Below are 16,411 nucleotides of genomic sequence, written 5' to 3'. Positions count from 1 at the left end.
CGCATCATCCGCATTGTGTGATGGGAAATAATGAGATAGGCGGACGCCGCTGCTTCTGTGATGTACTGCTTTTAGAACTCCGCAGTGATGTTCATGCACGATGGATTACCGTAGTCACGTTTTAAGCACCATCTCTAACAATCTGCGAGGATAAATCTTAATCCTTTATCCTCTCCGAGTCTCATGACTGTTATTCCAACCTTTATATGATAGTTTTTCTCGCACGCACCCCTCGTACACACTGACAATGCAATAAAAAAAACCTAGCGCACGTCCTCCTACCGCTCCAAAATAGAGTGTTGAAGAAACAAATTCTGAAGTCTGTGGAGTAATGAATGCATGTAGTGCAGTCAACGACATTTCCTCACAATATGGACATTGATTAGTGCACTGCTTATAATAGGTTGTGGGCAGACATGTATTAGTATTACTACCCTGCCTTGTTTTGCTTTGTATCTACCCAATACAGGTGTACACACATGAACGTCTTGTCGTTTTCAATTATGTCTACAGGTTTTGAATTTACAGAACACTGGGGAGGATTCACGGTTCCAGTTTACGGTGAGTTAAATTACTAGTGATGGTTTTTAGACAACATGGAATACATCATGCATATCCAAAGTGCTATTGTTATGGGTAGCTTAGATAAAACGACACTAGTTTTCAGGAAATATGTGCATGAAATACCTGTCTTTACGTGAGCGCTACTAGTTGTGTTGGTCACCATAGGAAGAAGCAGAGACGGGGTTCCGGATCAAAAGCGCCCTCTGTCTGCCGATCTACAACCGGGAGAGGAAGATCATCGGTGAGTGAAAGTTGTGCTAGTAGCTGTTATCGCCTGCTATGCATTTTATCTGGGCCTGTTTTTTTTACAGAACTTTTACTCTGATATTTTCTTCTGTCTGTTTGTCTTCACCAAGGAGTCGCGCAGCTTCTGAACAAGCACAACAACGAGCTGTTCGACGAAAACGACGAGGGTATGTTCGAGGTAGGCGCCACTGAACCAAATTGATGTACATCTCTGTCTATGCTGCCTACATACAAAATATCATGTAAATCTGTCGTTCCATTGTTCAGTTTCCTCATTAGAATATTTGGACAAAAACGACCCTGCAGTTCCAGAGCAACCTGCTAGAGGACCCAAACATACACCACGTATTTATTATGTCACAAGCTATCTGCCACTCAAAAAGCATAGACCATAGCACACCACATCCTGTTCAAAAGATATAAAAAAACGTAATTTCTGCTGCAGTACCAAGGTCACATACCAGGGGGACCAAAATTTACCTTGACCTACATCTTCCCAACGCCTACTCACGTACCAATCATCGTAATCCATCCAGAGGTTCTTGGGTTATGATGACTACAAAAATCTGGAAACACAGACAGACAGACCCATTTTTCATGGAAATGATAATAAAGAAGCTAAAATAGGATAATCTATGTACTAGTTTAGCACATCATCCTGTCAACAGTTACGCTAAAGAAAATTGTCACGCTGATGATGAATGTTAGCAAAGCGCCATCCTGATGCCTCTTTTACACAGCAGGAAAATCGATCTGCGAGCTCTAATCGTCATTTTTGGCAGCGATACCCCTCTATTCTAGATCTCGAAAATCGCGCGATTTTTAGAGATCTGCCAATATTCACATGTGCCTGAGCCCGATTCAATATCATGGGGTAGGTTTTCAAGTGAAAAAAATTGAAAATGTGCTAGAGTCTCTGGTGTTCTTTTTTATTCGTCGACCTTCTGGTAAAAAAAATGCGACCGAAGCTCTCGACTGTATGGCAGGGGCATGAAAAACAACGTGATTGTATGATTGTCTGACTTGTCGTTTACCCAGGCGTTTGCAATCTTCTGTGGCCTGGGCATTCACCACACCCAGATGTACGAGAACGTCTGCAGGCTCATGTCCAAACAGAAGGTGGCGCTGGAAGTGTTGTCCTACCACGCAACCGCGCGGGAAGAGGACGTGGGAAAACTTCTGGTAAGACGTCTGGGATTTGGGCGGCACAGTTAACGTTCTCTTATATCTTTTAAAAGACATAATCATCCCATCAAAAAAACGCCGAAATGGCCATTTCCGTTATTCTACAAAGCAAGTAAATTAAATAATACTCTAGAGGGTCATGTGACTACGTGTTTGTGAAGGCCAAATATCACTCAATGTTAACACGACGCACTCACTTTAGAATGGAAGGCGGAAAGTGTATTTACCTCCAAATCACCAGTCTCCCCTTTGCTCTTAAAAGAGTACTATTTCACAGACCGCGCAGATGCCTGCAGCCACGAAGATTGGACTTTACGACTTCCGCTTCAACGACTTCGTCATGAGCGAGGACGAGACCATCCAGGGGGCGGTCCGCCTCTTCCTGGAGTGCGACCTCGTCAATAAGTTCCGCGTGCCTTATGACGTGAGTCACGACTGTTTTCTATATCGGAAACATGGGGGTTTCTTCATGTTACCGTTTGGATCTCAGTCACTGTACATTTGTTTCCTAACGCCGATAATGTCTGTAACATTTTCAATATTGTTCACACTTCTATTGATTGTACATGTAGGGTTTTGTAATCGATCGTACAGTAACTTGTCTACCTTTCCTTTATCCAGGTTGTATTTATGTGCATGTCGATTTGCGTTTTTACCCAATGTTATTGTTCTTTGTTTATTAACTTTATATCTATGTCTTGGGGAGTGCTTTACATAAGAACTGTACTTTTTCCCTAATCCTCCGAACAAATATCTATTAATGAAATAAGATAAATGCTGGTGCCTTACAGGTGCTGTGCAGGTGGGTTTTGAGTGTGAAGAAGAACTACCGACCGGTGACTTACCACAACTGGCGCCACGCCTTCAACGTCACACAGACCATGTTCGTCATTCTGAAGGTGAGTAAATGTGTGTCAACAGCAGTGGCCATAAATTGGAGATGTTGTTTATATCAGTTATCACAAAAAGAGTGTTTAGTTGAAGCTTGAAATTTTGAATACCCGGCTATCCAAACATTCGCTGCCTGGTACAATCATCATGTCATAAAAAGTAGCATGTGCTTAATTCCCAAGCAGATGTACAATGGCAAATAAAAATCGTTTCTCGATCAACCTCCTGGCTTCGTGGAGCCAAAAGCACGCTTCTCCACAGAACAATGAGCTCGACAAACGTTACGATTCAGGTTACTACATCTGCTTGGAGATTAGCATCTGATTTCTATATTGCATTGAACTGCTGACATTAGCAATGCCATCAGTTCACGAGTCAACACAGCGCCTACCTGTGATGCCGACATGCCTGCCTTGAAGATGCCTACAAGAATGTGTTATTCTGTAGAACTTACGCATACCGCCTTATACATGTACATATTCTTTGCCTTCCTAATAACAGACATTGCAACAACTCCCCTCTTTTCCAGACGGCGCCCTTTTCGTCCATGTTCTCTGACGTGGAGATTTTCGCCATGATGACCGCCAGCCTGTGCCACGACCTGGACCACAGAGGGACCAACAACGCCTTCCAGTCAAAGTAAGGCCGATACCGACGCAAAAATTTCTAAAGCCCTCAGCATTCATTGCCGTCCATGGTCTCCCACCTTCCCAAACCATGGACGTGAGCAGGGTCATCTGGGGTTAGGAATCGGTCGGCAAGGTTGCTTACTAGTGCATGTGCCAGTCTTTAAAAGTAGCCTGCGCCAGTCGACTCAGAACTTTGAAAAATAAAAGTCGGGAAAGTCATATTCTGCTTGGATACGATCAGAGAAGTGAAGTGCTAGAATATGATGGATTCCAAACCCAGCGCCGACCTTGTTTTGGGAGTGGTCGGGAGCAAAGCCATGGAAAGGTCCTGAATGTGCGACAGGGAAGCTTTCACCTTGCCCCTGTTAGAAAGATTGTTTCCAAAGACTTTTGACTTCCAAAGAGATTGCCTAATCTTGCCACTGAAGCTCATATTTTACAACGCGGACAGTCTTTCAACACTCCTAGTCTCAGATGAAGTGTAAGACGCTACCCAGTAACAGTGGTAACGATTCACGTTTTATCAACCCCATTGCAGAATCGAGTCTCCTCTGGGCCGGCTGTACAGCACTTCTACCATGGAACACCATCACTTCGACCACAGCATCATGATCATGAACAGCGAGGTAGGACATTTTCGGCTCCAACTATGGCACCAACCATGTCTTATACTCGCTGCTACACCTGTGCTCTGATGATCAACTGGTGTGTGTTGGCCATATTCCTATTCATATGAAAGTTGCTGCCTCAGACTGTAGATTTCCTCTGACTTTTGCAAGTCATTAATCAGGATGTCTCCACCGTAGATTCTCCCCAAACGTTTCTACCTGTGGTAATCTAGGCTGTTTATAACTGTCAAGATGCATCAAAGACGTAATCCCTTGGTCGGCGTTCCCACAGATCAAGGCTTTAGTTCGTTTGGCACACTCTAGACTGCCTTTCATCAGACATCTTCCATATCCATTCTTTAGCATACATTTGACTTTGACCAACTTCAATACTACGGTAACGGTTGTTAAAGTTAAAGCCCGCATCAACGTCCTTGTAACCACAAATCAAATGTTAGCTTTGTTTCTGTGTCCCCAGGGTAACAACATTTTCCAGTCTCTGTCGGATGAAGATTACAGGCAGGCCATGTCCATCCTAGAGGACAGCATTCTATCAACTGATCTGGCACTCTATTTCAAGTGAGGGCTGTGTGTGTGCTTAAGGGGATGGGGATTTCCACAATGCTGATCTATCTGCATTCTTATGTTAGACAGGTTTATTGAGTATCAGTTTGCACAAATCCTTTTTGCAGCTGGAAGGCTGAGTCAGGGTAAGATTTCTGTACATAAAAGATGTTAAGACTTCTTACCATGAAATATCACAAAGATGCACAGCGGGGATTATTGACTTAGGTTTACAGTCAGATAGGTGATGTTAAGGTGTGATGACAAAAGTAGCCTGAGGTGTTTGGTAATTTTCTCTGACACATCTGCCCATATCTCTTTGCTGTACTCTACACAGGTTAACCAATCATTTAACTACATGATGAAACTATTGCTGAGTGTCTAATAGAATTTTTAAATGTGTAGATGTTCTGGCATAGTATGATATCAAGTGCATATACACTTGCACAAGTACACCTTGATGATCTTTTAAAATAAATTCTTTGCACGTTGCTGGGCTGTTCCATTAGAAAGCGGGGGTCCTTCATCAGCAGAGCTCAGGGTGGCGCCACTGATTGGACTGTGGAAGACAACAAAAGTCTCCTGAGGTGTGTTATACAACCATACATGATACATCCTAGCTGTCATCTACCATTAAAATTTTCAGTAATAACTTTAGGCATAAGGAGTTTATCAAGGCTGGACATCCAGGTAAAACAAATATTTAGAGACAAATCAATCTCTTCATTGTACAACTGGATAAGAGACTTTTAACATGTAAATTTTCCATGCTACATTGCATTTTCATATTGCGTGTTCTGTAAAGGCCAGGACATTTTTCTACACGTAAAATAAAACGTTATTGTAAGCCGTTGTGTATATTATCATTATACATGAAGTATTTGTTTTGAATAATTTGTCCAACAGAGCCATGATGATGACTGCGTGTGATGTGTCTGCCATCTGTAAGCCATGGGAGGTGCAGAAAAAGGTGCTGCAATAGTTACTTAGCAAACATTTAATATGATGGATACAGTATTTAGACATTCAACACATAAAGGTTTAAAAACATAACATATCATGAGCAGAAACATGTTTTTACAGTCATTCAATGCCTCATAATTTTTTTGTGGAAACATAAAGATTGCAAAGTTAACTTAATGCCCTACTGGCTGATCCTAACAGGCCAAAAATGACTGGGCTTGGAGATTATACATGTGCATGTCATGCCTGTTCATATTTCACCGATTCTCCCTGATACATTTTGCAGGTTGCAGAGCTGGTGTACAGTGAGTTTTTCCAACAGGGAGACATCGAGAGGACCAAACTTCATCAGAAGCCTATTGTGAGAAATTAACATTACTCAGCACTTTAGCTTAAATAATTAAACATTGTTTAATATCTTTTTTTTGCGTTTTGAGTTGTGACTAACCACTTATTCAGGCTTAAGATTTTGTTTGCATTGACTTTACAATTATAGCTTTATCTCTATTGTTATCATTACAGCCAGAAAAGTGTTACACTGTATGTTTCTACTTTTAGGACATCATGGACAGGGAAAAGAAGGACGAACTGCCAAAGATGCAAGTGGGATTCATTGACAGCATATGTATGCCACTGTATAAGGTACCGCCATGTTTAATGATCAATGGAATAAAACTCTTTGCTGTGAAGACAAAACTCTACACTATAATTTGAAGTGTTGTAAAGTTAGGTTAGTTCCAATGAAGTTATGACAGTGGTAGGTATAAAGTTGCCCTTTTAAACAAACTACCAATTCCTTTTGAAAGAGTTGTATTGGGATTGATATTTCATGCTGACTCCCCTCTTAGTAACATCGTTAGTCATGAAGTTATCTCACAGATTTAGCACTTTAAAACTGGTTAGTCCTATAGACAGGATCTGTTCTGGATCTGGATAAATACTGGGCAATGACCCTTTACTTTAGTTGGGATCACGTAGCTATTGCTGATTCCTCAGGTGTTGGGAGACCTCCTCCTGCAACTTCCCACAGATCTGATCCAGTCTCTTCTGTTCAAGAAGACACCTATCGGAAAACCAAACCAAACCACACCACTTGTCTCATTTCCACCCCTCCCACACCAGGTGATGGCAGAGAAGTGGCCAAGTCTCCACCCCCTGTACGAGGGCTGCAGGACCAACAGGGACCACTGGCAGGCTCTGTCTCAGCAGAAAACAACCATCGTTCTACCAGGTGAATCTGTGACTTTGTCTTCTGACTCACTGCACTGTGGGATTGATCAAGCAGTGGTCTCAAACATTTGTGTAGTACAGTAGAAGCCGTTTAATTGCACACCCCATTTGCCAGCATATTTCGTATAATTATCCGGATGGTGCTAGTAACAGTAACAGTGTGAGTATAAAAATAGTAGTAATGATTTACAATGTTTTTGTGTTGAGAGGATGGAGGATTAATAATTCTCAAAATACCATGTGTAAAAATACCACGAGTGTAAGTCATCTACATCTTTGTTTTGTTTTGTGCAGAACAGACTGATACCACATCCACTGGGAAACGCCTTGCTTCTACATCCAGCACAGATGACAACCACTCGGAAACAAGTACATCAGACACTGGTCACTCAACAATACAAACTTCTGAAATCAACTTGAGTGGAAAACTAGCTGTATCAAGCAGAGAATGTTCTACTACAGACATTGTGGACAAGAGTGCAGACTTTACTTCCAAAAAAACACCTTTAGAACACTTAATTCTAGCTAATAAACCTAAAGTGGCCCAAGATACAGACATCCAAAGAATTTGTGAGGAAAAAAGAAAGGAGATAAGCTGGAAAAGATACACTCCAGCAGATTCTAAGGGACAGCGAATAGTCCAGGAAGCCGCTCTGAAGCCTCGACATGCCCGGGAGGAAATTGTTTCACATGGACAGAGGACGTCCTCCCAGCCACAGCAGCTGTGTAAGAAGATCAGTAGGATCAGTCTCCACTGTACAGATCTGGAAGATGTACCAAGGGAACATATTCACAACAGTAGAGTCTGTGCTATTCTGTGACTGTTGCACAATCAACCAATGAAATTGTCTTGTACTAAACATGTGCAAGTCCATAGGAATATGAAAATTAAACTGATACGACGAAAAATGCTTGTAATGAGAAGCTTTCACCAGGCATCCGCCATGCTTTCTTCAGCTTTGGGGGGTCATGTGGCATGAGGGTTGGAGGTCCCTCTCTCTCAGTCCAGTTGGGAAAGTACTGACGGCCTATGGTAGCACCTTTGAATTGCTTGTTACTAGTACCTTAGTATCTTAGGCAACACCATCATCATTCTCACAGTACAATGTCTCTCAATCATCTACTCTCAACTAACAAAATTGATGTACTACAACCTAACACACCTGTACTGCATGCCTGACAATACATGTGTACCTATTAACATTTTGGCACAATTCATGACACAACTGTGTCAACAGGGTAGGTCTGTAGGTTTTATAGTTGTTCTCACTACAATGTTCCAGAAGGTAGATACATGTATAACACTTCAAGTCACTGCCAGTATGTCAGATGACCACCCAGGACCTGGATGGTAACATTACTGCACATTCTGGATGAATATTTTTGGGGTACCGGTAGTGGTCTCTTACAGGTATTTCTGAGTGGTCTTTCAGACATTCATCAGTTATAGCAGCTAAAAAATGTACAAGACATGTTTCAGTGTGTTGGCATTATGATGTATTATAGAAAACAAGACTATGAGAAGGCTGTAACCAGAAGTACATGTGGTGGGGAGGGGTAGTGTACTCCAAAATGAGGTATATAGCGACAGTATAACTGTACTAGTTCCTAAAGAATAAGAACTATATGTCTGTCTTTGTTTGTTTCTTGTGGGAAAATTACTACTCACAAAAATGGATATACACATGTAATGCATTCATGAAAGCATAACCAATGCAGTTGGAGCCCCTTGAAGATGGTATATTTGTACTTGGCACATTGTTGTGGCTAATTTTTGTGGACAACTGAGAATAGTGTACAGGTCTGAAGAAATTCATCTGCTATGAATGTGACCCTAAGATAACCACACAGTCATATAAATTTAACATATTACACATACCCAGTAAAATGGTTTAAGTAAAACCATTGGTAGCCTTTGCCTGTGCTCCCATTATGTGACAATACCGAAAACCAAAATTCTGATCATGCATGAATGATATAAATGTTTAACCACATACTTCACTTCTGTAACAGGAGAGAGGGCAGGGTTTCTGTGGTATAATTCATTTTCAAACATTCCTCGGATCTTCTTGACACTTTAGAAAACAGTGTACAGTAGCATGATCTAAGACATGACAATGGTGCTGTCTCAAGCACGTAAAACTAGTTCTAGCTACCTTTGGTAAATGGCCTTGGGATCTTCACTCAGTGTTTTGTCTTCCAGAAAAGCACTGGTGCATATTTTCTTCTCATTGACATTGATGTGTTCTTCAACTATTCCTAAGTTATTTTCATATGACCTCAGAGAACCTCATCTAGACAGGGAAGGTACATGTACCTAAAGTTGTGGAATATAGGTGACATATGTAAGCATATGTGACGTAGGTAAGCATAATTTTTATTCTAGCTAATCGCAAATTGCCTTCTAGCAAATGTACAAGACTGTCTGGTATGGAAATCACAGCCTGTTATTTTGAACTGTATAGAAAGTCTAAGACCAGTATTAAAGTGCATCTTTGTCCGAATGTATCAGGAATCTTCTGTTGTACTATGTCTGTTGTACTTTCTTGACTTACTTGTAATGACTAATGAAATATAAAGAGCACTAAAATCATTATCAATTTCATAATTTAATATATGGAGTTGTTCTAAAACGAACTACATAACCAAACCTATGGTTCCAAATCTGCTCTCATAAAAACATGTCTTCAAAGTAGTCATCGAATTCTTCCTCCCTAGAATAAGAAAGAAAATCCATTATTTCACAAGCAAGTAGATGGCAGGATGCTAGAATTTAGATATAACAATCCATTCTAAAGATTCAAGGAAATATTTAAGTGTTTTCATTTGTATATGGTGTTTGGGCTATTACAATCACTGTTATTACTACATATTGAATTCCAACTCAATTAATGCATGCAAGGGCACAAATTCCATACTTTCCATTATTCGTATAATGTACTCAAGCAAACACTATAATATATGTACAATACAACTGACTGACCTGGATTTTTCTTCAACAACCTGTACAGGTCCTTTCCAGACTGCCTCCGCTGACTGATTTTGGCTGTCTGGGGTAGTAGCACTGGATGCTTTCTCAGCTGAAATATAATACAATACTTGACATATGGTAAAATGTTTACAGCTTTCCACAATGTTAATAGCAATATGGGTGTACAAATCCCACATTGTTTTTCTCAGTTACCTCCACAGTTACTTCATTTCACTTCTGATAAGTCATTGATGTAAGTTCATCATACTTGTTACTGTAAAATATCTCTTACTTTCAGGTGTGTCCGTCTTGTCTTTGTCCTCCTTTCTTCCATCTGAATCCTCCTGGTCATGTTTTCTTCTCTTTGACACAGTCTCTTCTGATCTCTTCTTACGAGACTTTGCCTCTTTTCTCCTAGGTTCCCCAAAATGGCAGATAAAGTGTTAGAGAATGCAAGTGGAGCCATATTGTAGATGTACAAAGCAGATACGCGAACTGATTTGTTTAAATCGCCATAATTCTTATAACAAACTCATTTTTGGTTGGTAGCTCATTGCATTCAAACTCAAGATATTGGCTTTCTTCACTTATTAGCATTATACTAATCAGTACATAATTGATTAAAGGGTTAATTTAATACAGGGCAAGGCACAACAATGGAATAATCACAATACTAAATCTATCTGCTTTGAAACAAAGTCCCATTCACTGACAACAGCAGATCTAGACTGCATCAGTTATGGTAACAATAATTCAATTATATACTAGAAAAGCAACATTTTTGAAAAAAATGCTGGATGTGGGCGAAGGGAAAAGAAAGCAAAAATCGCAAGAAAAGAAGCAACCAGAAAGGCGACATTTTCGCGAAAATGCAGAAAAAAAATTGCAAAATGTTATATTTCCACGGATTCGATCCCGGAGCGTTGGTTTCCCACGCGTGAATAATACCACTGAGCCAGTGGTACAACATGTTCCAGTCGCACGTTTGAAGAAATATAACCGCCGTTACAAATGTATTGCGTAGCTTGAATACGTCCGTTCACCGTTGAATTTGCAAGATTCCAAGGTCCAATTTTCTGAAGATAATGTTTTTGTATGAAAATTTATCGATCTCGTTCATTCCGTGACGGGCAACTTCTTCCTTGAGCGTCTGATCGGTCGAACGCATGGCCGATTTACTGTCGCATGACGTCTCACTGGCTGCTATATTGTCAAACTGCATGCCGAATGCCATTTTGTGTTCTGCGCGTTGATTGGTTCACCTCTCACGTACACCCAGACAGTCCGCGACTAATATTCCAATCAAAAAGCTGCTAACGCGGAGTATATGTTTACAGCTTCCATTTTTTCTGAGTTCTGATTGGCTGTTATCAAACTCGATGCCGATTGTGTTCTGTGCGTTGATAGGTTCACCTCTGACTCACAACCGAGAAAGTGCGACTCTAAGCCAATCAAAAAGCTTGAAACGTGGAGTACATATTTACAGCTTCCATTTTCCCTGTTTTCCGGGTGGAATATGCAAATATCTGAGGAAAAACTAAATGTGGCTTCGCCCACATAATAACGGTAAGATGGGAAACACATTAAATTTAAGATGGGGAAAGACATTAAATTGTTTTTGTAGAGTTGCACAGAAAGTACCAAAAATACAAAATATCTACAGAACAAAGGTACTGACATCAAACTAGAAGTTTTTTTCTGAAAAATGGAAGACATTTTGTACTAACTTGTGGTGGTAGTTGAGTTTATAAGAACAGTCTGGACACAGCCCTGAAAAATGAAATCGTAATTTCAAGTTTAATTTTAAGCAATGTTCTAGCTGCTAAGAATGTAATGAAAGAGGACAATACCTCCTTCAATCAAATTTTTGTCTGTGTATCGAGTATCCCACAGTCTTCAAGTCTTTAATTTTTTGCAGGGTCATTACTGGTAAGCATATTCTTCTCAATTTAAGACTATGCTCAAATAAACGGGGAATTCAGTGCAGGCCTATGGCATAATATTATCATCATTCAAAATATATTTTACTTCCTGTGTGGTGACTTACTGAGCTTTACGAGTGCGTTTTTCTTCTGCCCGTGCTCCATGTACCCGAAGTTAACTTCCCAGCTCTTCAGCCCCTCTGTCTCTGAACACTTCTTGTTTCCACAGGAAAACTGGCCTGACAATTGGGAAATGTATCATTCAGAGATGGACTACTATATCATATTTAATGTAGAGGTACACCAGAATGGACCTAAAGATTCACATGTAGACAGTAGACAGTAAGTACCCTGATTCTGAATTTCAATACAACCCAAAATGCTTGTAAAAGTCCCCAAGTAAAATGCCGTATAATATCATCATCAGCAACCTTGCCTAAATTGTTAATCGTGCAGAAGGAAATATTCTTACCTTTTCCTTCAATGACCTCTTTTTCTATTCTCCATCTGAGTGCAACCTGTCCAAAAAAATAATAAAACTTGGGTTGAAAAGATTTGACATGCAAGAAAGATCTTGGCACAGCCAATCCTGATAACAAATGAAGAATTATGAATTGCAACTGCAGAAGGATTCAGCTGAAATATCCCCTGGGCAATTAATGATTCATCCCAATATGGCCGTGAACTGAACCGTAATCACCTTGTTTTCCTTGTACCTACTTAGATCAGCAATGCAGTACTCCTTGTAGAGCTTGTCATAGTACTTCTTTGCCATTCTCTTTTCCCTGAAACAGAATGAAAAAATCAGTACCTACCATAAGGCAGACGGTGATAATAATATAACATAACATAACACTTTCGTGGGGATAGATCCTAATCATATACATGTAGTTATGATTTTAAAAAAGAAGCTACCTATCTGTATCTTGATGATACAGTATATACAACAACACAGAAATTTAGAAACACATGTCAGGTCAGCTTACCACAGGTCCATGTCTTCTTCTTCATCATTCCACAGAAAGCGGTGGTTCTCTCGGATAATATCCAGGTCTGTCTTGTCACTTGCACTGGACAGACACCAGGATGGATAGTTAAGATGAAAAAACAACAGTCATATCACATGTGCTGTTATAATTACTACATTCCTATGAAGTCCAAATCAAAATAAATATCAACATCACATAAAATAGCATAAAGTACAAAGATACATTGTTCTCCTTTTCAGCAACTTACGTTGACCGTTTGAAATCCTCCTTCTTCCCTCCATAGTATATAAGGTAGTTGTTGACCAGCTCCTTGTGTCTTGCATACTGAATTCAAATTAAGGTTAGCCATCTGCATAACATACACAGGGGTCGAAATACTACCTGCATATGCACGTTAGTGCAGGTAAAATTGGAGCTGTGCAAGTATTTCTGGTGTCTACCTGTACCTAACCTGTTTTATACATAAATGTCATATGATGTAGGTGTATGTGAATTGTTATTAGCTGCATTGAATGTTACCACCTATCAAGTATAAAAGAAAAAAAAATGGTTCCTCAACAATTTTAGTATGATCCATACTTCCTAAATTCAGAGTGGTACAGATGAAATTTGTCTGGTGCAGGTAATTTTCAGTGTTACCTGCACCAGTGCAGGTATGCAGAAAAAAGGATTTCGAGCCCTGATACAGGATATGGTGCAGGCAATTAACAACTTGCCACTTTGCCTTAAGAATTACGTTTCATGGCTCCAGAAGGCTCCAGGATATTGGATGGGCCCAGTATGATAGGTTGCATCAGCAAAGATATCACAAACAGATAGCATTTCAGAGGGAACCTTCTGTGAAAGGTGTGAGAGAGCCTCAAGTTCAAACCTTTAAACATCAAAGAACCTAACACACTTATCAAGAAGAGTACTAGTAGTGGCGGTCGAGCGTACTTGGCCAAACTGGGGATACATCGTATTATTAATCTCCAGGCAGACTTACTGGACCTGGATGAGTCCATTATGCCTGGCCGGCTATACTCCTTATGGCAGCGGTAAATCTGCCCGGAGATTCGGATATATTATAAATTAGGCTTCTCTCCCATCACTCAAAAAAAAAAAGTACAAGTACAAGGATACAGCATCCATAGCTCTGAAGTGGTACATCCTGTTCTGGGTCTCTTCCTTGTCGTACATTGCTGCAACTGTTCTCTTTGACGGCACCTCTCGGGACGTGCTGGGCTGAGATTTCCTGTATAACTCATCATGTTTGATAGACCTGATAGTAGAACAGATAAAAACTGTCTTATTAATATTAGAACATAATTTTTTTTATACATGTTGGTTTTGTATAGGACAAAAGAATGTCTCAGAGCCACATTAACACTCTGCTTAAGAAAATAATCTTACATTACCTTTTCTTTTCTGTCTCCACTTCATTGTCCTGTTCACTGTCATACTCATCAAACTCGGAACCATAACCTCCAGCACGGTGGATCTGCAGAACAACACAAGTATGGAAATGTTATGCTCATGCACAGAGCTTTATTAATGTGGCAGAACACTTTATGAGTTATCTTATAATTTTGCTTTTTCGGTTCACAATATACAGTCAAACCTGTATTAGCAGCCACTTTTGCATGGCGACCACCTCGCCATTGCTTTTGTCAGTCCAGCGGCCACGGCCACATGATTTCCGGTCCTGTAGGTACAGAAACACTGCCTATTGCCGCTAACGACCATACAACCACCGTATGTCACGCTCTGTGCTGAGTTTAAAATCGTAGTTTGCGAGGATTTGGAGTTCCCGACAGGGTCATTTTGGCAGTAGTGGAAGGAACGTGTGCCTTGAACGTTAGGGTACAAGTCTTTGTTTGCAAATTTACCAACATTGCGTATGACAATATCAATAATTTTCAAGTCAATAGATTTTACTTTGGCGGGGGCAGTTGAATTTTGAGACAATCACGACAATGTTACTTGGAGAGAGAGATTAATGGGTACTAAAATCGTGTAACTTATTGCTCGTGGTCAATTGGTCAGCATTTTCTCTATAGTGGCCACCTGTCTATTGTGGCCACATTTCTCCAGTCCCTTGAGTGGCCGCTATAGACAGCTTTGACTGTATTAAAATACTGCCTACTAGCTGAATCTAAAAAATAAGTGAGCTTTATCAAAAGCAAACAAGTCGCCGAAACTCAGCCCATCTTCTCATATACTTTTTATAGATTGTTACCCTGAACTGGCTGAAGTTCACCATATTATAACTCCCTTGTGCCCCTGTAACAGTGGGGTTCAAGTGCCCCCAAACTGACCATGCCAAAGGCTTGGAGCTTTTGGCGTAACGGTTAGCGGTGCTGAGTTTCTGATCTGGCAGCCCAGGTTCGGGCCGGGTTCGAATCCTGGGAGCCAGGAGACTGTTTCTACTCCCCTCTTGTTTCACTGGTTCCCATGCAAACCCTGTAACACTAAACAGACTAAAGATTTGGAACACATGGATACCGAACTCCTAGATTTGAGGACGAATGTCAAAAAAAGAAAAGGGGGAGTAGTGTTACAGTGGTGTTCAAGGGCCACCAAACTGACCATGCCAAAGGATCTGAGCTTTGGCATAAAAATTATTTGGTTTAGCGGTGCTGGGTTTGTGATCTGGCGGCCCTGGTTCGACTCCCGGAAGCCAGGAGACTGTTTTCTACTCAGCTCGTTTCACACCCTACTACTTACTCGGTCACGGGCCGAATACCCTACCACTGTGCTACGCGGCCCCACCCTACTATAAATCATGAAGCATCGAAGCATTTGTTTTTTTTTAACCACTCACATTCCTATATTGTATCGAAAAACTGTGTTTCGCTACCTTAAAATTGTTGAGAAAATAACATTTTTTTTCAGAACCACAAAGTCGCACAGTACTCAGTAGCGAGGGCAGTGTACCAGTTTGACGGAACACCCATCATTGACTTTCACAACTCTTTTGTCAATATCCCTACATAATCTAGATTTTCATTGACAACTGCACTTTGCAGAAAATCAAAGAAATCTTCACAGAAACTCACATTCCCCAAATCAAGTCGATCCGCCATTTTGCCACGCTAGAGTAAACATATCAAGTTGTTAGAAGATAAAAATTACTGACAGGGTAAATGCCAAAAATAGATGCATGTGTGAAAATCATTTAATTATTAAGGTACAAAATAATCTTGAATTAGTTTATTTACATATATTTCTTGCTATATATAACGTTAGGAGAACAGAATAAGTTATATAACACTGTAATTCCTTGACTTTTTGTACTACAAATAGCGTGCTATGCTTACTATAAGTATATTGGATCTGTCTACTAAAATACGGGAGCGTTATCAATGACACAGGTAATTTGAAACTTAAAATACGAATCAAAATTCCAAAACTGTTAATCTTTTATGATTTATTTCTTATTATTTAGTCTAGAAAATAACTTTTTGCACTAATATATACCTTTTATCCTTTCTCTTTACGTTCAATATTAATAGTATCCCTGTTATTAAGTGGTTTAGTCTATTCTCAACAGGGTCACTTCCGGTTTCTTGAACAGAGGAATTTGCAGTTGTCAATATTGCCCCGAAAATATAGCTCGTCATATTCCATTTCCCTCCTCAATGGGGCCGCCATGAACTAGCCGGTAGCT

General features: G+C 40.3%; 2 protein-coding genes across 9 annotated transcripts in view; one reads left to right on the top strand and one right to left on the bottom strand.

The window, feature by feature from the left end:
* The window catches only part of LOC118408926 (cGMP-specific 3',5'-cyclic phosphodiesterase-like), a 28,807-nt gene extending 19,419 nt beyond the window's left edge, over positions 1-9,388 (top strand). For 6 of the 7 annotated variants that reach the window (XM_035809788.1, XM_035809790.1, XM_035809789.1 and 3 more), the window contains 15 exons: positions 514-561; positions 730-805; positions 921-988; positions 1,849-1,992; positions 2,258-2,419; positions 2,787-2,894; positions 3,416-3,525; positions 4,054-4,141; positions 4,602-4,702; positions 5,197-5,274; positions 5,594-5,657; positions 5,937-6,011; positions 6,209-6,292; positions 6,773-6,881; positions 7,175-9,388. In XM_035809788.1, the coding sequence (XP_035665681.1) occupies positions 514-561; positions 730-805; positions 921-988; positions 1,849-1,992; positions 2,258-2,419; positions 2,787-2,894; positions 3,416-3,525; positions 4,054-4,141; positions 4,602-4,702; positions 5,197-5,274; positions 5,594-5,657; positions 5,937-6,011; positions 6,209-6,292; positions 6,773-6,881; positions 7,175-7,701 (1,842 nt within the window). In that variant the 3' untranslated portion in view covers positions 7,702-9,388. The remainder of the gene's footprint in view (positions 1-513; positions 562-729; positions 806-920; positions 989-1,848; positions 1,993-2,257; positions 2,420-2,786; positions 2,895-3,415; positions 3,526-4,053; positions 4,142-4,601; positions 4,703-5,196; positions 5,275-5,593; positions 5,658-5,936; positions 6,012-6,208; positions 6,293-6,772; positions 6,882-7,174) is intronic. The other variant, XM_035809792.1, reaches the window with a different exon arrangement.
* On the bottom strand, positions 5,085-15,881 carry LOC118408928 (protein FRA10AC1-like). Of its 2 annotated transcripts, XM_035809798.1 has the most exons (13): positions 15,801-15,881; positions 14,160-14,242; positions 13,885-14,023; positions 13,010-13,086; positions 12,760-12,843; positions 12,474-12,558; positions 12,246-12,291; positions 11,899-12,012; positions 11,579-11,621; positions 10,144-10,265; positions 9,864-9,960; positions 9,532-9,594; positions 5,085-5,246 (listed from the first exon to the last, which is right to left on the bottom strand). In XM_035809798.1, exons 1-12 carry the CDS (start codon positions 15,825-15,827, stop codon positions 9,552-9,554), a joined length of 960 nt encoding a protein of 319 aa, XP_035665691.1. In that variant the 5' UTR covers positions 15,828-15,881; the 3' UTR covers positions 5,085-5,246; positions 9,532-9,551. The 2 variants fall into 2 exon arrangements, with proteins under 2 accessions (XP_035665691.1, XP_035665690.1); XM_035809797.1 differs by lacking the exon at positions 5,085-5,246 and having other exon boundaries at positions 8,369-9,594.
* Positions 15,882-16,411: the final 530 nt, after the last annotated feature.

This window comes from Branchiostoma floridae, unplaced genomic scaffold, assembly GCF_000003815.2.
Source record: "Branchiostoma floridae strain S238N-H82 unplaced genomic scaffold, Bfl_VNyyK Sc7u5tJ_517, whole genome shotgun sequence".
NCBI classification, from domain to species: Eukaryota; Metazoa; Chordata; class Leptocardii; order Amphioxiformes; family Branchiostomatidae; genus Branchiostoma; species Branchiostoma floridae.
This window is presented reverse-complemented; position numbering and strand designations above follow the sequence as displayed.

Excerpts from the sequence above, each read along its gene's own strand:
- LOC118408928 (XM_035809798.1), bottom strand. The coding sequence starts at position 15,827 with ATGGCGGATCGACTTGATTTGGGGAAT. Across the intron at positions 14,243-15,800 it reads ATCGACTTGATTTGGGGAAT|ATCCACCGTGCTGGAGGTTA; the intron begins GTGAGTTTCTGT and ends GTTGTTCTGCAG. Across the intron at positions 12,559-12,759 it reads GAAGAAGACATGGACCTGTG|GGAAAAGAGAATGGCAAAGA; the intron begins GTAAGCTGACCT and ends ATTCTGTTTCAG.